An 18998-nucleotide genomic window follows, 5' to 3' on the forward strand; every position below is an offset into this window, starting at 1 on the left:
TCAGTAAGAGGAGCACATAGAATTTTGATGTTCAGCAAATAGAATATCTCCTCAGGGATACTGTGAATAAAAACCCCTGAAACCTGGATCGGCTGTGAATATTTCAACCAAATAGAGACAAGTGCCAAGAAATCAGCAACAGTACATTAAGAATCTTTAAAAATAAAATCATTCAACAAAGTTAAGTCCAACACCGTTGTTTTTTTTTGTAGCAGGACTTGGTCATTAAACACTTCCCTGAATGGCAATGCTGCGTGTTTGCTAAATTGGCTGCTTTTCTTGTCTCCATGCTTACCTTTTTCCTTTGGATCACTTTTCCAGGTCTCAGTGAATCCAAGTTGAATTGTACATAGGTATGCTTCATCAGTTCTACACAGCTGTCAACAAGGCCAGCTAAGCAAGGAGGAACAAAAACACATTACCTAGACTACAAACTAACTGTTCATGTTTGTTTGATCTCAATCTTGTAAAAAACTTAGCTTTCATATATTCAATGTGCGTTTTCAACGCATTTTCAAAAAATACTTCGGCTAAATTTTAACTCAAAGTGTACATTGGAAATAAAGGCTGCTGTACAGCAACTCTGTATTTGTTTGTTATGAGAATACATTGTGAAATAAACATAACTTATTAATTGAAATCTTCATTTTGAAGAGAATATGTTAAAATTAATTCCCAAGATATTTTTTTTTCCTTTGGAGTGATGTTTGTGGGATACCATTGTGGTGTAATAAAGTGTGTCTATTCCTCAGTATCAGGGTCAGGGATGTCCACATTAAGTAAAGCTCCCCATATGCTGCCTCAAGAAAAAGTCTTAACTCAACCCGAGGACAGAGTTCTTCTTGTGCATAAATGTGGCACTTTCTACTTTCCACATCAATCATACTTACTAGATAATTAAAATTGCACAATAGAAACAGGAAGTACAGTGTGCTGAACCACTGTTCCAAGTATAACAATCGTGTTCTTGAGGAATAAGTAACCTCTGTGAAATATAAAACCTACATATTTGAGTTTTAATTTTGGGCCGTGTGGAGTCCCAGGGTTTGCACCTTTGTACCAGCCTGAAACAAACTTGCCACTCCATCCCTGCAAAATAAAATGGTAGCTCTCCAAGACTGGGAGGGATGTTTGATAATGTTTAAATTTTATGTGAAATGCATATCAGTAAAACAATGAGAAATACCCGAGGAGGTCGATAATGCATCATCTTAATTCTGCACTCTTATACCTTGATTTTGGAAAGGAACAACTCCTGTGTAGGAGGTAAACCCCCAGGTATTGCAGCTGATCCACTAATGATGCAATAGTGGCATTTAAATCTACATGATAAGGTTTAGTAAATGTACAACAGTTGTTCCAAATAGCAACCTTACATGCACTATCATTGACATCTGAATGAGCCTCCCAGAATAGATGGCATAGAGGTCGTCAACTTGCCCTTGTGCTGTTCCTCTGCAGGCTAGCAGTATGTAGAATGCACTTAACCATCGCACTGGTTAATAACTGTCAGAGGATCTTGGCGGCAATGGCATTAAGTTTCTGACTTATTCAAAAGGTGGGTAAAATGTTTGAGGGCAATTTTCTGATTCAAATTAAATTTGGAAGTAATTTTGGGTTAAATATGTGTGTCCGGAGGATCACTCCACAAAGTGACAAATCAAATACAATAAAAGCCTTGCACATCCCTAACTTTACCAATGGACACAAGTGATGACAACAGTCTAGCTTTCGGTGAAAGGAATTCACACCCAGTTGTTTGAACAAGTCGGAATGATGGATACAATAACTTGAGGATCTAGCTGGACACAATTTCCAAATAGTTGGAAGATCCTTAAGTGATACAATTTGAAATAGGTCAGAGAGTTCACTCAGAGAGTGAAATAGCATAACGAGAAGTTCAACAGAACTAATTTTATATTAATGTCGGTTAGACAGTAAAGATACTTCAGTATAAATTACTATTGCAGCCAGAACCAAAATAGCAGTTCAACACTGCAGGAAATGGAACAATTTCTGTAGACTACTAAAAAAGCCAGAATCAACTGAATTTGCACGTAATTGCACAAATCTTTTCCATTTTAATGAAAAACAGTTATAGAGTGCAAGATAATAACAAGTTCCTTTTATATAATGGTTTAATGAGGATAAAGGAGTTTCATAGAAATGTAATTAGACAAAAAAGGCTAGGCCAGCATGTTACCCACTCCTAATTGTCCTTGCAATTATCTAGCTGACTTCTTGAACCACTGCAGTCCGTATGGTGCAAGTACACCCAGTATGGTTGTAGAATCCCTACAATGCGGAACGGCATTCGGCCTATCGAGTCTGCACCGGCCCTCTGAAAGAGCACTCCACCCTAGCCTACTCCCTCACCCTATCCCCGCAACCCCACCTAACCTCACAGCCTTGGACACTAAGGAGCATTTTGTTTATCATGGCCAATCCACCGAACCTGCACATCCTTGGACTGTGGAAGGAAACTGGTTCACCCGAAGGAAACACATGCAGACACGGGAAGAACGTGCAAACTCCACACAGTCATCCAGGAATTGAACCTGGGTCCCTGGTGCTGTGAGGCGGCAGTGCTAACCACTGTGCCACTCTCATTATGAGGGAGGGAGTTCCAGGACTTTTACCCTGCGACACTGAAGGAATGGTGATATACTTCCAAGTCAGGATTGTGAGTGACTTGGAGGGGAACTTCCAGGTGGTGTTACCATGTATCTACTGCCCATGTTCTTTAGTCGAGAGTTGTCATGCGTTTGAAAGGTGCTGCCCAAGGAGCCTTCGTGAGATCCTGCAGTGCATTTTGTAGATGCTACACAATGCTGCTACTGTGCGTCAGTGGTGGATGGTGTGAATGTTAGTGGAAGAGGTGCCAATCAAGTGGGCTGCTTTGTCCTGGATGGTGTTGAGCTTCTTGAGTGTTGTTGGAGCTGCACTCAACCAGGCAAGTGGGGAGTATTTCATCACACTCCTAACGTGTGCCTTGTAGGTCGAGGACAGGTTTTGGGGAGTCGGGAGGTGAGCTACTTACCGCAGCATTCTTCAGCTCTGACCTGCTTTTGTAGCCACAGTATTCACATGGCTAGTTCAGTCCAGTTTCTGGTCAATGGTAACTCCAGGATGTTTATAGTGGGGTATTCAGTGATGGTAATGCCACTGAATGTTAAGGGATGATTGTTTGATTCTCTCTTATTGGAGATGGTCATCGTCACTCGTGTGGCGCAAATGTTACTTGCCACTTGTCAGCCCAAGCCTGCATATTGTCCAGGTCTTGCTGCATTTGCAAATAGACTGTTTCAGTGTCTGAGGAGTCATGAATGGTGCTAAAGATTGTGCAATCATCAGCGAACATCATCACATCTGACCTTGTGTTGGAAGGAAGGTCACTGATGAAGCAACTGAAGGTGGTTGAGCCTGGGACACTATCCTTTTTTAAAAAATATATATTTTATTGAAAATTTTCAAACAGAAATTTTCCGTTTTTACAACTTAGTAAAGGAATATACATTAAACGTTATTTAAATAATATATTAAACTAACAACAAATGAAAAAAGAGATAAACCAAAAAGCAAATATCTTTTCTGTTTTTCCATTATCGTTCCGCGAGATAGTCAAGGAACGGTTGCCACTGCCTGGTGAACCCCTGAGCCGATTCTCTTAACGCATATTTTATTCGTTCCAGTCTTATGAACCCTGCCATGTCGTTTATCCAGGCCTCCACGCCCGGGGGCTTCGCTTCCTTCCACATAAGTAGAATCCTTCGCCGGGCTACTAGGGACGCAAAGGCCAAGACGTCGGCCTCTTTCGCCTCCTGCACTCCTGGTTCTTCTGCAACCCCAAATATAGCTAACCCCCAGCCTGGTTTGACTCGGACCCCCACCACCTTTGAAATCACTCTTGCCACACCCTCTCAGAACTCATGCAGTGTCGGACACGACCAGAACATGTGAGTGTGGTTCGTCGGGCTTCCTGAGCACCTTCCACATCTATCCTCCATCCCGAGAAACCTGCTCAGTCTTCCTCCCGTCATATGCGCTCTGTGTAGAACCTTAAATTGAATCAGGCTAAGCCTGGCACACGAGGACGAAGAATTTACCCTACTTAGGGCATCTGCCCACAGCCCCTCCTCGATCTCTTCCGCCAGCTCCTCTTCCCATTTTCCCTTCAGCTCCTCTGCCATCGCCTCCCCCTCGTCTCTCATCCCCCTGTATATTTCGGACACTTTACCTTCTCCAACCCATGCCCCCGAAATCACTCTATCCTGGATCCCTTGCGTCGGGAGCTGCAGAAATTCTCTCACCTGTTGCCTCGTAAATGCCCTCACTTGCATGTATCGGAAAGCATTCCCTGGTGGCAGCTTATATTTTTCTTCCAATGCTCCCAGACTCGCAAACGTCCCGTCTACAAACAGGTCCTTCAGCTTCCTAATTCCTGCTCGCTGCCAACATTGAAATCCCCCATCTATCCTCCCCGGGACGAACCTGTGGTTATTCCTTATCGGGGACCACACCGAGGCACCCGTCACTCCCCTGTGTCGTCTCCACTGCACCCAGATCTTCAAGGTCGCCACCACCACTGGGTTTGTGGTGTACCTTTCGGGGAGAACGGCAGCGGCGCCGTCACCAGCACTTTTAGACTCGTTCCCGTACAGGAAGCCATCTCCAACTTTTTCCATGCCGCACCTTCTTCTTCCCTCATCCACTTACAGACCATCAACACATTAGCGACCCAATAGTAGTCATTCAGACTCGGCAGTGCCAATCCCCCTCTGTTCCTACTACGCTGCAGGAACCCCCTCTTTACTCTCGGGGTCTTTCCTGCCCACACAAAGCCCATAATGCTCCTGTCTATTTTCTTGAAAAAGGCCTTTGTAATCAGTATGGGGAGGCACTGAAACACGAAAAGAAACCTCGGGAGGACCACCATTTTAACCGCCTGTACTCTGCCCACCAATGACAGGGGCACCATATCCCACCTCTTAAAGTCCTCCTCCATCTGCTCTACCAATCGCGTCAGGTTAAGTTTATGTAGGGTTCCCCAGTTCCTGGCCACCTGAATCCGCCGGTATCGAAAGTTCCTTGCCACTCTCCTCAGCGGCAGAGCATCTATCCCCCTGCCCTGTTCCCCGGGGTGCATCACAAAAAGCTCACTCTTTCCCATATTTAATTTGTATCCCGAGAACTCTCCAAACTCCCTGAGTATCTGCATTACCTCTGGCATCCCCTCTACCGGGTCCGCCACATATAGCAGTAAGTCATCTGCATATAGTGACACTCGATGTTCCTCTCCCCCTCTAAGCACCCCCCTCCACCTCTTAAGAGTTCCTCAGCGCTATGGCCAATGGTTCAATTGCCAACGCGAACAGTAACGGGGACAGGGGGCACCCTTGTCTTGTACCCCTATGTAATCGAAAGTATCCCGATCTTTGCCTGTTTGTAACGACGCTTGCCACTGGGGCCCCGTACAAGAGTCCAACCCATCTAACGAACCCCTCCCCGAACCCAAATCTCTTCAGCACCTCCCATATATAGTCCCACTCCACCCTATCGAATGCCTTCTCTGCATCCATCGCCACCACTATCTCCGCCTCCCCCTCCGGTGGGGGCATCATCATCACCCCCAGCAGCCTTCGTACATTGGCATTCAACTGTCTCCCCTTTACAAACCCTGTCTGGTCATCATGTACCACCCCTGGGACACAATCCTCTATCCTTGTCGCCATCACTTTGGCCAGCAGTTTGGCATCTACGTTTAGGAGGGAGGTGGGCCTGTATGACCCGCACTGCAGCGGGTCTTTGTCTCGCTTCAGAATTAGCGATATCGTCGCCTCTGACATTGTCGGGGGTAATATCCCCCTTTCCTTAGCCTCATTAAAGGTTCTCGCCAAGAGTGGGGCCAGCAGGTCCATATACCTCCTATAAAATTCCACCGGGAACCCGTCTGGTCCCGGGGCCTTCCCTGCTTGCATGTTCCCTATTCCTTTGATCACCTCATCCACCTCAATCTGCGCCCCCAGACCTGCCACCTCCTGCCCCTCCACCCTCGGGAACTCTAGCTGATCCAAAAAGTGTATCATTCCTTCTTTCCCCTCCGGGGGTTGGGACTTGTACAGCCTCTCATAAAATGACTTGAACACCTCGTTCACTTTCCTTATTCTCTGCTCCATCTTTCCCGTTTCGTCCCTAACTCCTCCGATCTCTCTCGCCGCTCCCCTCTTCCGAAGTTGTTGGGCCAGCAGCCGGCTCGCCTTTTCCCCATATTCATACTGTATCCCCTGTGCCTTCCTCCACTGTGTCTCTGCCTCTCCTGTGGTCAGCAGGTCAAACTCCGTCTGTAATCTTCGTCTCTCCCTGTATAGCCCTTCGTCTGGGGCCACCACATACTTCTTATCCACCCTCAAAATTCCCCCCACTAATGTCTCTCTTTCTTTACCCTCTTGTTTCCCCTTGTAGGCTCTGATGGAAATCAGCTCTCCTCTAACCACCGCCTTCAGGGCTTCCCATACTACCCCCACCTGGACCTCCCCATCGTCATTGACCTCCAGGTATCTTTCGATACATCCCCTCACCCTTCCGCATACCCCCTCGTCCGCCAGTAGTCCCATGTCCAATCGCCAGAGTGGGCGCTGCTCCATTTCCTCTCCCAGTTCCACCCAATGCGGGGCGTGGTCTGACACGGCTATAGCCGAGTACTCCGTTCCTGTCACTTTCGGGATCAGTGCCCTTCCCAAAACAAAAAGATCTATCCGGGAGTATACCTTATGGACGTGGGAGAAAAAGGAAAACTCTTTACCCATCGGTCTGGCGAATCTCCACGGATCTACTCCCCCCATTTGCTCCATAAATCCCTTAAGCACCTTGGCCGCTGCCGGCCTTCTCCCGGTCCTGGATCTGGACCGGTCCAGTCCTGGGTCCAGCACTGTGTTGAAGTCCCCCCCCCCCCATTAACAAGTTTCCCAATTCCAGGTCCGGGATACGTCCCAGCATTCGCTTCATGAATCCCCCATCATCCCAGTTCGGGGCATATACATTCACCAGCACAACCGCCTCACCCTGCAATCTGCAACTCACCATCACATATCTGCCCCCACTATCCACCACTATGGTCTTAGCTTCGAGCGATACATGTTTCCCCACCAGTATTGCCACCCCTCTGTTCTTCGCGTCTAACCCTGAGTGGAATACCTGTCCCACCCATCCTTTCCTTAGTCTAACCTGATCCGCCAACTTCAGGTGCGTCTCCTGGAGCATAACTACATCCGCCTTCAGTCTCTTTAAGTGCGCAAACACCCTTGCCCTCTTAATCGGCCCATTTAAACCTCTCACATTCCACGTGATCAGCCGAATTGGGGGCCATTTACCCCCCCCCCCTCGCCGACTAGCCATCCCCTTTTTTAAGCCATCTCCTCACCCAGGTCTCACACACCCGTCTGTCCCCCAGACGGCGCCCTCCCGTCCCGACCACCTCGTCTCGTATCAGCTCCCCCTTACCCTCAGCAGCAGCAACCCAGTTAATCCCCCCCCCCCCTCTCCCTCCCCCCCGCTAGATCCCCCTCTAGCTTGATTACTCCTCCCATATTGCTTCCGGAAGTCAGCTAACTCTGGCTGACCTCGGCTTCCCCCGTTCATTCTTTGACCTCCCTGCGTGTGAGGCTCCCTTCCTTCCTGCGCCCCTTTTCCCGCTATAATTTCCATAGCGCGGGAAAATACCCGCGCTTTCCTCTCAGCCCTGCCCCCAATGGCGCAGTTCCCTCATTCCCCTTCCCTGTCCCCTTTTCCACCGGCGCCCACATTTCTTCTTGTCCCTCCCATCAGGGGGAGAAATATTCCCCGTCCAACATCATTATACAGTAGACCTCCCTTTTCCCCACTTTACATTTCTGTGTCACCACCTCGCTACCTCCCTCCGGATATCAATTTCTCAAGTCTAGTCCAATTTCTCATCCTGAATAAATGTCCATGCCTCCTCCGTCGTCTCGAAGTAGTGGTGTTTGCACTGATACGTGACCCACAGTCTCGCCGGCTGCAGCATCCCAAATTTGACTTTCTTCCTATGGAGCACCGCCTTGGCCCGGTTGAAACTCGCCCTCCTTCTCGCCACCTCCGCACTCCAGTCTTGATACATGCGTATCACCGCGTTCTCCCATTTGCTACTCCGTGTCTTCTTAGCCCAGCTCAGGACCATCTCTCTGTCCCTGTAGCGATGGAACTTCACAACCATTGCTCTTGGTGTTTCCCCTGCCTTTGGTCTTCTCACGAGGACCCGGTACGCTCCCTCCACTTCCAGGGGGCCCGTTGGGGCCTCAGCTCCCATTAGAGTATGGAGCATCGTACTCACATACGCCCCAGCATCAGCTCCCTCTGTTCCTTCGGGGAGACCTAAAATCCGTAAGTTCTTCCTCCTCGAGCTGTTCTCCAGGGCTTCCAGCCTTTCTATGCACCTCTTATGTAGTGCCTTGTGCGTCTCCGTTTTTACCACCAGGCCCTGTATCTCATCTTCGTTCTCGGCTGCCTTTGCCTTCACTCCACGGAGCTCCATCGCCTGGACCTTTTGTGTTTCCTTTAGTCCCTCGATTGCCAGTAACATCAGCGCCAGCACCTCTTTCTTGAGCTCCTCCACACATCGTCGGAGGAACTCCTGCTGTTCCGGGCCCCATACCATCTGGGCTCCCTCGGCCGCCATCTTGCTTCTCCCTTCTCTTCCCTGCCGCTGCTCCAGAGGATCCTCCGCAATCTGGCCACTGCTGTCGCTCCTTTCCATCCACACCCGGGGGGACTTCTTCCTTTGTCACCTCACAGTGGGTTTGGCCAAAAGAAGTTCCCGTTGGGCTCCCGATAAGAGCCCAAAAGTCCGTTGAAAGGGGAGGTGCCGAAACGTGCGGCTTAGCCATGCATCGCCGCAACCGGAAGTCCTGGGACACTATCCTGAGGAACTCCTGCAGAGATGTCCTGGGACTGAGATAACTGACCTCCAACAACCAAATTATCTTCCTTTGTGCTAGTTATGACTCCAACCAGTGAAGCGTTTCCACCCTGATTCTAATTGACTCCAGTTTTGCTGGGGCTCCTTGATGACATTACTCGATCAAATGTTGCCTTGATGTCAAGGGCAGTCACTCTCACCCCATCTCTTAAGTTCAGCTCTTTTGTCCATGTTTGAACCAAGGCAGAAATGAGGTCAGGAGCGGAGTGACCCATGCGAAACCCAGAATAAGCACCAGTGAGCAGGTTATTGCTAAGTAAGTGCCGCTAGATAGCACTGTTGATGACCCCTTCCACCACGTTACTGATGATTGAGAGTAGACTGTTAGGGCGGTAATTAGCCGGGTTTGGATTTGACCTCCTTTGTGCGTACAGTAGAGACCTGGGCAATTTTCCACATTGCCGGGTAGATGCCTGTGTTGTAGCTGTACTGGAACAGCTTGGCTAGGGGCATGGCAAGTTCTGGAGCAGAAGTCGTCAGTACTATTGCCGGGATATTGTCAGGGCCCATAGCCTTTGCAGTGTCCAGTGCCCTCAGCTGTTTCTTGATATCATGTGGGGTGAATCAAATTGGCTAAATACTGACATATGTGATGCAGGGGATCTCTGGAGGAGACCGAGATGGATTATCCATGCGGCACTTCTGGTTGAAGGTTGTTGTGAATGCTCCAGCCTCGTCTTTTGCACTGATGTGCTGGGCTCCTCCATCATTGAGGATGGGGATATTTGTGGAGGCTTCTCCTCCAGTGAGTTGATTAATTGTCCACCACCATTCATGACTGGATATGGCAGGATTGAAGAGCTTATATCTGATCCATTGGTTTTGGGATCACTTTGTTCTGTCTATCACTTGCTGCTTATGTTGATTGGTATGCAAGTAGTCCTGTGTTGTAGCTTCACCAGGTTGACACCTCATTTTCACGTGGTGCTGCTCCTGGCATGCCCTCCTGCACTCTTCATTGAACCAGGCTTGATACCCTGGCTTTGTGGTAATGGTAGAGTGGGGACTATGCCAGGACACAAAGTTACAGATTGTGACGGAGTACATTTCTGCTGCTGATGGCCCACAACGCCTTGTGTTGCTAGATCTGTTCCAAATCTATCCCATTTAGCATGATGGTCGTGCCGCGCAACACGATGGACAGTATCCTCAATTGAAGACTGGACTTTGTCTCCAGAAGGACTGTGCGTTGGTCACTCTTACCAATACAGTCATGGGCAGATGCATCTGCGGCAGGCATGTTGATGAGGACGAGGTCTAGTACGTTTGTCCCTCTTGTTGATACCCTCACCACCTGTTGCAGACCCAGCCTAGCAGCGATGTTCTTTCGGATTCGGCAAGTCTGTCAGTAGCAATACTACCCAGTCACTCTTGGTTATAGACATTGAAGTCTCCCATTCAGAGTACATTCTCTGGAGTACTTCATGGAGTCCAGAGTCAATGTTGAGGGCTTCCAGGGCAGCTGTTTCCCCCCCCCCCCCCCCCCCCCCCCCTGCCCCCGTGACTGTATACCACTGTGGTAGTGGGGCAGGACACACCCAGGGATGGTGTTAGTGGTCTCTGGGACATTTTATCTATTAGGTATGATTCCGTGAGTATGACTATGTTAGGCTGTTAACTAACCTGTGTGACAGCTCCCTCAATTTTGGCACAAGCCCCCAGGAAGACTGCAGTGTCGACAAGGCTGTGTTTGCCATTGTAGTTTCCACTGCCTCGGTCAATGACGGGTAATCCTTCCGATTTCTTTCCTTTCTATTGACTTTGTAAAGATTGATACAACTTGCTTGCTCGGCCATTTCAGAAGGTATTTAAGTATCAACCACATTGCTGTGGATCTGGAGTCATGTAGGCCAGACCAGGTGAGGATGACAGATTTCCTTCATTAACTGACATTAGTGAACCAGCTGGGAGTTTTCCGATAATTGACAATGGTTTCATGGACTTTTAGTTCCGTATATTTATTGGATTCATTTTCCACCACAAGCTGAAGCGGGATTCGATCCTGGGTCCCCAGAGTATTACCCTGGGTCTCTGGACCACCAGTCTCCGTTGCCACTGCCTCTTGTTCATCCATGCCCCAAATTGAGACAAACAGTTAGGCAAGATTGGACAGTGGACAGGTAGAAAGAAGATGTGGAGTGGCAGAGTGGGGTATCATCAGTAAACATGTGGAATATGACCCATGCCTTAGGATGACGTCACCAAGCAGCAGCATGTTGAGGGCAAGGAGTAGGGCAAGCTTAGATGCTTGGGAGACCCCAGAAGTAACAATGTGGGGGAAGGAGTAGTTAATTGCTGGAGATAACCTTGCTATGATTGAATAAGTGCTGTACAGGCAATCCCATTGTGCTGGACAATGGAGGCTGCACCACAGGAGGATTATCAGATTAAACCATGTCAAAATTTGGAGAAAGGCTGAGAAGGGCAAAGTGGAATAATGACCCATGATAATTGTCACAGAAGACTTAATGTGTGACTGATTGAAATCCCTTACAGTGCTGTAGCAAGATGGAAGCCTGATTAGAGAGAACCAAACAAAGTTGTATGAAAGATGGACTTGGATCTGGATTATAGAGAAGGAACGGAAGTTAGAAATGGGTCGGTGGTTTTCAAGGACAGATAAGGCCAGGGTTGGTTTGTTCAAGGATAATGGGCGGGATTATCTGACCCCAAGCAGCATATTTTGAGCATATGAATGCGGCCCACCATTGGCCACCGGCGGAATCTTCCAGTCTATGGGGCAGCATGCCTTTCACCCTCCGCCGCCGTATAATGCACCACGGAATGTCGCCACTCGACCAGAAGATCCCGTCAGCAGGAAGGGCCAGAATGGTTCGGCCAATGATGCTGGTTTTGAAATGGACGAGACAATATTAGAGGAGGGGGAACCATTCACAATGCCAGTTAGCAGGTGGGTTCAGAAGGGAAGTTGGGTGATTAGTGCAAATGGGGTCAGTCAACCATCAGGTAGGTGTCATGAGCTCAGAGAAGGCATGAGGGGAAATAGGAGATAAAATAATGAAAGATGTGGGTTCAGTTCTATGGTAGGAGGGTTTGGTTTGGAGGCAATGGGAAGGAGTGGTGTGGCAGAGGCAGCTGAATGGATGGTCTCAATATTCGTGACAAAGAAGAGGCTGCCTAACTGTTATCAGCTTTAAATAAACAAGTTGTCAACTGGAATGTCTTCAAGTCCAAATGTCACATTTGACTTCTCATCCAACTGTGGTGTTTGGTCACTGCTCGTGTTTCCCAAACTATTGCGGCTGAGAGGCATAAATGCAAAGAACAAGTCCTTCAGAAAGATCGATGAGTCAAATGTCACAGATCCTGGAACTATTTATGACATTACGCATGCAATACTATTCATCAACAATGCATCACATAAGTATGTTCTTACTTTGGATCCCATCAATGCTGGGTTCTATTCTTGAAGTTTGTGAAGGATAATAAATGAAGATATATATTTTTCCTCCTTCTACCCCTCCCAATTTGTAAATTGTAACAAATGATCAGGATTAAAAAATAATGCATGTTGCTGACCAGAAAGATCAGCTCTCACGTGGCCCCAATACCCTTTTTATTCTCCTTGAATCCAAGCTGTTATGGCCTTGAATCCAAGCTGGCACACACAAACTACAAGCTCATGACCACCAGTGAACAGATTGAGAATGTTACAATTCATTTCACTTGCAAACTTTACTAGTCATTGGAGAGGATGGTTAGTGATGCAATGTCCTTAAGGTAGATTCCAACATAGCTTGTTTTTTGGTTCATATAATATCTCATTATTTTTTTGATAACTCCCATGTTGAGATAATCCAACCAAAGGCAGCTCAAGATTAATTTTACATGTGCACTGGAATATTTTGATGACTTACCCTGCAAGGCATGCTTCTGTGCACAAACGCTTACAGGAAGCAATGCTGCAAGCGCACTCGCTGCAACCTTCCTGTGAGCATCGCCAGACGATTTACCCTCATAGCTCTACAAAAAAAAACAGAAAAGCCACAAGAAAATCAACCAGACGTAATTGAAAAATACATTTATTTTTCAGAATACTGGAGTAGAAATGTCAATGTTTCTTTCTCTTATTTAATTTTGGTACATTTATTTTTCAGAATACTGGAGTAGAAATGTCAATGTTTCTTTCTCTTATTTAATTTTGGTTTCAATTCGTTCTATATTCTTTGTCACAGATCCTCTTCAAGTCTACTTTTGTTACTCTTAAGTATTTGAGTACTTGTGTCTACACAAAAGATACAATGAAATATATCAACGTACACACAATTAAACCAAAGCTTACTGCAAGGGCAAAGAGAAGATACAACAAGGAATAATCCAGAGTATTCTTTCAAAATGTGTTTCTCAGTATTCACATTTGCTAGTCAATTGGGTGACATGTACAATTTCAGAAGCTAAACAAATAAGTAGAAGCTGTTCACTTCTCATTAATGGATTCACTGACTTGTTGTCTAGTTGGGGTTTTATTTCAATCAGTCTTCACTGAATATTTGCTGTTTTACAGAGAATTTACTCCTGTCCCGCCAACATGTTGCTGGAACAAGTAGGGGCACATATTTTTAATTCATAGTAACAACCCTTATAATATTACCATGTCTTCCACAGTACTTGATCTCTGCCAATTTTTCTCGGTCTATACATTTGAGAAGCTGAGATGAATGGATGTATGTTTAGATAACGGATCGTAGTTTTCCCAGCAACGCACACCGCGGAAACTCTAGCATGCAGTCTGAAAGAATTAGGCTTTCCTGCGGTGCATCACTGAATCTGATGTGCTATCTGGGAATGGCCAAGAATAAATTTTGGGATCTTCCCCCAAGGATAAGAAACAGTTCACAACTTTGTTGAGCATTGAATAAAAGATTCCAAACAGGTTGGCAACAGTCTCTTTGTCAAGAGGGATGACATACTTACACACTAAAAAACCCAGAAAGCAAGGTCAAATATTAAATAAGGAGAATATTCAGACCCCTGCCCCCCGCGGAGTGGGTCACAGAGCAAATACATCAAATGGTGGATACTGAAACATGCACATCAGCTGAATGTAGTTTTGAACTCTATCTTAAAGGTGGTAAAGTACAGTATAAACGACCCTCTTATGGACTGACCTCATTAACACTACACCCCTGTATGCTTCACCCGATGCCGGTGTTTATGTAGTTACAGTGTGTAACCTTGTGTTGACCTATGTATTTTCTTTCATTTCCTTTTCTTTTCATGTACTTAATGATCTGTTGAGCTGCTCGCAGAAAAATATTTTCACTGTACCTCGGTACACGTGACAATAAACAAAATCCAATCCAAATTTTAAACAATGGTTTCAGCTGGGACCAACTTAACCACTTGGTGGACTCAGGAAGAGAAGCCTTTGAAGGTGATTTTCAGGCCAAGACTGGATAAATAAGAATGGAAGCAGGAAGTGCAGTCTCATCTAGCTGGGTGATGGTAGACATTCCAGACATACACTGGGTAACACTGGGTAAAGAAGTTTCTTCTGAATCTATGATTCTATGAATTCTTTATTGCATTTATTAGTGATTAGTTAACTGAGAGCTCTATATAAGAGCCAAGTCTTTTTTAAAGCTTGATATTCATTTGCCAAGATTTTGCAGTCAGTGGCGAATGAGCAGTGTCAGTCGTTCATAGCGCGTGCACTCCCACACACACTTTCCACGGGCTTTTGTACAGAATTATATTGTAAATTATGGAACCAAAAACTGCCCTTTGCTCTAAAAGGCATCTGGGACGCATGTAAACAGGACAAGCAACTATGTAGCTCAGTCTGAATCAAGAAATGTTATCCAATTTAGTGCCAAATCAAGTACAGAAAGTGAAAGAGAGGGACAGAAAGAGAAGAGACATGAAAGAAAGACATAAAATAAGTACATTTATTTTTCAAATATCCATCAATAGCCAAAATTTGAAGGAATTGCGACACTTGGAAGTTACTTTTCCGGGGTTGTTTTCAATATTGAAGACTTATCTTGCCATTAAAGGCTACGTACACTGGACTGGAAAAGGCCCAAATTCTTTCGGCGAGTTTCTATCCAATCTCTGATATAATATAAACACAGTCATTGCACAACATATTTGAATGATGAGTCTCTCGAGAAAATACTGTGACGCATTTGGAGGAGCTGGTATCTCGGGCAGTAACTTCTGAGTTCCGTGCTCAATTTGCATGCTCAATCGTGGGAAGGTTTTGATTTCTACACATGGAATTTGTGAGCAATGTTAGCCAGTGTTATTTCCACAGCAAAATCTGACAGTTCCTCTATCATGAAAAGTTGGAAGGGCAAGAAATTTTATATCCAAAAACGAAATCTGAAAATCAGAGTCACATGCCCTTTGCAGAATTTGAACAGATCAGAGAAAATGTGAGAACTAGAATCTTTGTCCACAAATACAGGCAACAGCTTTTCAAATACCCACATTGACCTGGTTCTGCTCCTGGAAAAATCTTTGGGGCCATTTAATGCTTCAAATTGCAGGCAGAAGCCAACTATTTAACATGTGGCTTAAAATCACTTGAGTTGGCTATCACATTATGCACTGTACCCTGGAAAGGAACAATATGGTGCTAAATCAGTGTCCAATCTGAAACCTGAGACTGGAATAAGAAAATTAAATGAAGGAAGATTTGCATTTCTAGAATAACATTCACAACCTCAAAACATCCCAGTGTTTTGCAGCCAATTATTTATTTTTGAAGCACTGCCACTATTCATCGAATCATAGAATCCATACAGTGCAGAAGGCGGCCATTTTGGCCCATCGGGTCTTCACGAACCCTCTGAAGGAGCACTCTACCGAGGCCCAATCCCCCACTCTATCCCAGTAACTTGGGGCAATATAGCATAGTCAATCCATCTAACCTGTACATATTCGGACTGTGGGAGGAAACCAGAGCACCCGGAGGAAACCCACACAGACACGAGAGAGAAGAATGTGAAAACTCCACACAGATGGTCACCTGATGTCGGAATTGAACGTGGGTCTCTGGCGCCATGAGTCAGCAGTGCTAACTACTGTGCCACCGTGCCACCTATTGTAACGTAAGAAACATGCAACAAATGTGCGCACACCAAACTCCCACAGATAGTGTGATAATGAGCAGATAATCCATTTCAGTAATGATGGCTGTGGGACAAATATTGGCCAAGACATTGGGAATAACTTCCCTGTCCTTCTTCAAAATACTGCCAAAGGAACTTTGTGTCTATTGGAGAGAGCAGACTCAGTTTCTCATCTATCTGAAAGACAGCATCTCCAACAGTGCAGTGTTGCACTGCAGTGTCAGCCTGAACTTTTGTGCTTTAGCTTCTGGAGGGGACTCAACCCCATAACTGTTGACTTCGAAACAAGAGTGCTGCAAACTGAGCCATGGCTGACACTGGAGTGAGCTGTCCTGTTCATTTCCAAAGCTGACAATTTCAACATGTCTGGAGGTCGAGGGATCAAAATACCAATAAAGTTAACAATAATGCACAGGTATGAGTCGCCTGGAATTTTTGATGCTGAGACTAAACTGGTCTGTAATGGTATTTTGCAATAATTCAACTCTACAACTAAAATCAAGCAGATTAATTGTAAATATTGCACTTTTGCTAGTTAATTTAGATTTTTCGTACATTCAAAGTAACTACAATTAATTTGCATTGAAATTTGCAGAGTACCTTTAATATGCTCTCACAGAGCTGACTGCCTGATGATTCATCCTCTTCATTTCCATCTAAAAGCTTACTTAGAGTCAGAGCGTTGATTGAGTGGTTTACTGCTCCAATTTGTTGCTTCCCCTCTTCAGTCAGAAGGAGCGAAACAAATTGTAAGGATACGGCATACAAACAGGGTCTGCTGATCGACTGCTGAATGCACAAGGAGATCGTATCTAAAAGACAAACAAATAATTAAACAATACAAACCTAAATCTCTTGGCATAGTATTATACCGTAAAGGCCAAAAAAGGCTTGGGTTTAATCTTGCATTGACATTAATCATAGAATCCCTACAGTCAGAAGGAAGCTATTCGGCCCATCAAGTCTGCACCGAGCCTCTGAAAGAGAACCCTACCCAAGGCCACTACTCCGCCCCACCCTATCCCCGCAACCCCACCTAACCTCCACATCCCTGGACACTCGGGGGCAATTTAACATGGCCAATCCACCTAACCTGCACTTGTTTGGACTCTTTTGGAATTGGGAAGCTACAATTGGATGTGGTGTTCCCAGGAAATTCAGATCAGGGGCGAAATTCTCCCGAAACGGCGTGATGTCCGCCGACTGGCGCCCAAAACGGCGCCAATCAGACGGGCATCGCGCTGCCCCAAAGGTGCGGAATGCTCCGCATCTTTGGCGGCCAAGCCCCAACATTGAGGGGCTAGGCCGACGCCTGAGGAATTTCCGCCCCGCCAGCTGGCGGAAACGGCCTTTGTTGCCCCGCCAGCTGGCACGGAAATGACATCCCCGGGCGGCGCATGCGCGGGAGCATCTGCGGCCGCTGACAGTTTCCCACGCATGCGCAGTGGAGGGAGTCTCTTCCGCCTCCGCCATGGTGGAGACCGTGGCGGAGGCGGAAGGGAAAGAGTGCCCCCACGGCACAGGCCCGCCCGTGGATTGGTGGGCCCCGATCGCGGGCCAGGCCACCGTGGGAGCACCCCCCCAGGACCCCGGAGCCCGCCCACGCCGCCTTGTCCCTCTGTTCAAAAGGTGGTTTAATCCACGCCGGCGGGACAGGCAATTTACTGGCGGGGCTTCGGCCCATCCGGGCCGGAGAATCGAGCGGGGGGGCCCGCCAACAGGCGCGGCCCGATTCCCGCCCCCGCCGAATATCCGGTACCGGAGACTTCGGCAATCGGCGGGGACGGGATTCACGGCAGCCCCCGGTGATTCTCCAACCCGGCGGGGGGTCGGAGAATGACGCCCCAGGTTTCTGCACAGATTTGTGCTACTAATCACCATATGCCAACCTATAGCTGGAAAGTACTGGATATAGACAGTGACCGAAAGAATAGGGAAGGCTCTGCTGTTATGCCTCCCACAATTGAGTAGCCCGCAAATGGTCAGCATCATGATTTACCCATGAATAACAGCAGACATAAGGGTTGTCAGCACCCGCAAAATTACACCCCAGTGGAAGTTGCCAATTTTGCCAAGTTCATTATGCAACAGGAAAACGCACGATGAACGGAGAGAAATCTTTGTTCTCCCTTTTCAAAAAAGATTACAAATGTGCACTCAAACATTTCCACTGATGTTATAGGAAAGAAAGAATGATCAATTTTAACAACTGACAAGATGCTTTGGCCCTCAACGTGCAACTGCTACATGAGGAAACAAATCATAAAATATATCAAAATATTTCGGCAATGTTGCATGCTAAATTCCAGGTGCTTACAATGATGAATTTTACCCCACAGAGATTAATTATAAGGAAAGCTTTGAGAAAAGCAGAGGTAGGTGACACACCAATATTGGATGTGTTGAATTAGAGATCTGCCCAGAGTGCCAAACAGCCTGCTGCTTACACTGCACCATCTTTGTAATATGTACAGTTTGTGCAAATCAAAACTAACTTTTAAATGCGCCTCAATGATCTCCGATCTATAGGTTTTAAAGTGGCTAACTCGTTTCTGTATCACGTGAAAGTGGCAGCGAGGGGTTGTGATTGCACACACACAAGTGAGTGTGTGTAACAACAGACTATAGGTGCTGCTAAACTGGCCTCAAACAATATCAAACTCTGTGCAAGATCCCTACAATAAGAATTGTATATTTAAATCTGAAATTTAAAAAAAATCAACAGGAATAATACTTATTCAGTCTGGATTCAAATTTAGTTACACAAATCAAATTCATTCCTAAAATATTTTGTTGCAAGGCACACACATGGAAATGCTACATTAGCTCATGCAGGCACCACTGATATCAAGTAACCAAGGGGAAAATCTGGTCTCTTGAATGTAGGAAACGCACACATTAGCTGGTTA

General features: G+C 46.4%; 1 protein-coding gene across 4 annotated transcripts in view; it reads right to left on the minus strand.

Moving 5' to 3' along the window:
* rttn (rotatin) overlaps positions 1-18998 on the minus strand; it is a 294394-nt gene that overhangs the window by 47883 nt on the left and 227513 nt on the right. For all 4 annotated transcript variants that reach the window (XM_072467133.1, XM_072467134.1, XM_072467132.1 and 1 more), the window contains 3 exons: positions 16690-16901; positions 12871-12976; positions 296-393 (listed from right to left, as the gene is read on the minus strand). In XM_072467133.1, coding sequence (XP_072323234.1) covers positions 296-393; positions 12871-12976; positions 16690-16901 — 416 coding nt within the window. The remainder of the gene's footprint in view (positions 1-295; positions 394-12870; positions 12977-16689; positions 16902-18998) is intronic.

This window comes from Scyliorhinus torazame, chromosome 11, assembly GCF_047496885.1.
Source record: "Scyliorhinus torazame isolate Kashiwa2021f chromosome 11, sScyTor2.1, whole genome shotgun sequence".
NCBI classification, from domain to species: Eukaryota; Metazoa; Chordata; class Chondrichthyes; order Carcharhiniformes; family Scyliorhinidae; genus Scyliorhinus; species Scyliorhinus torazame.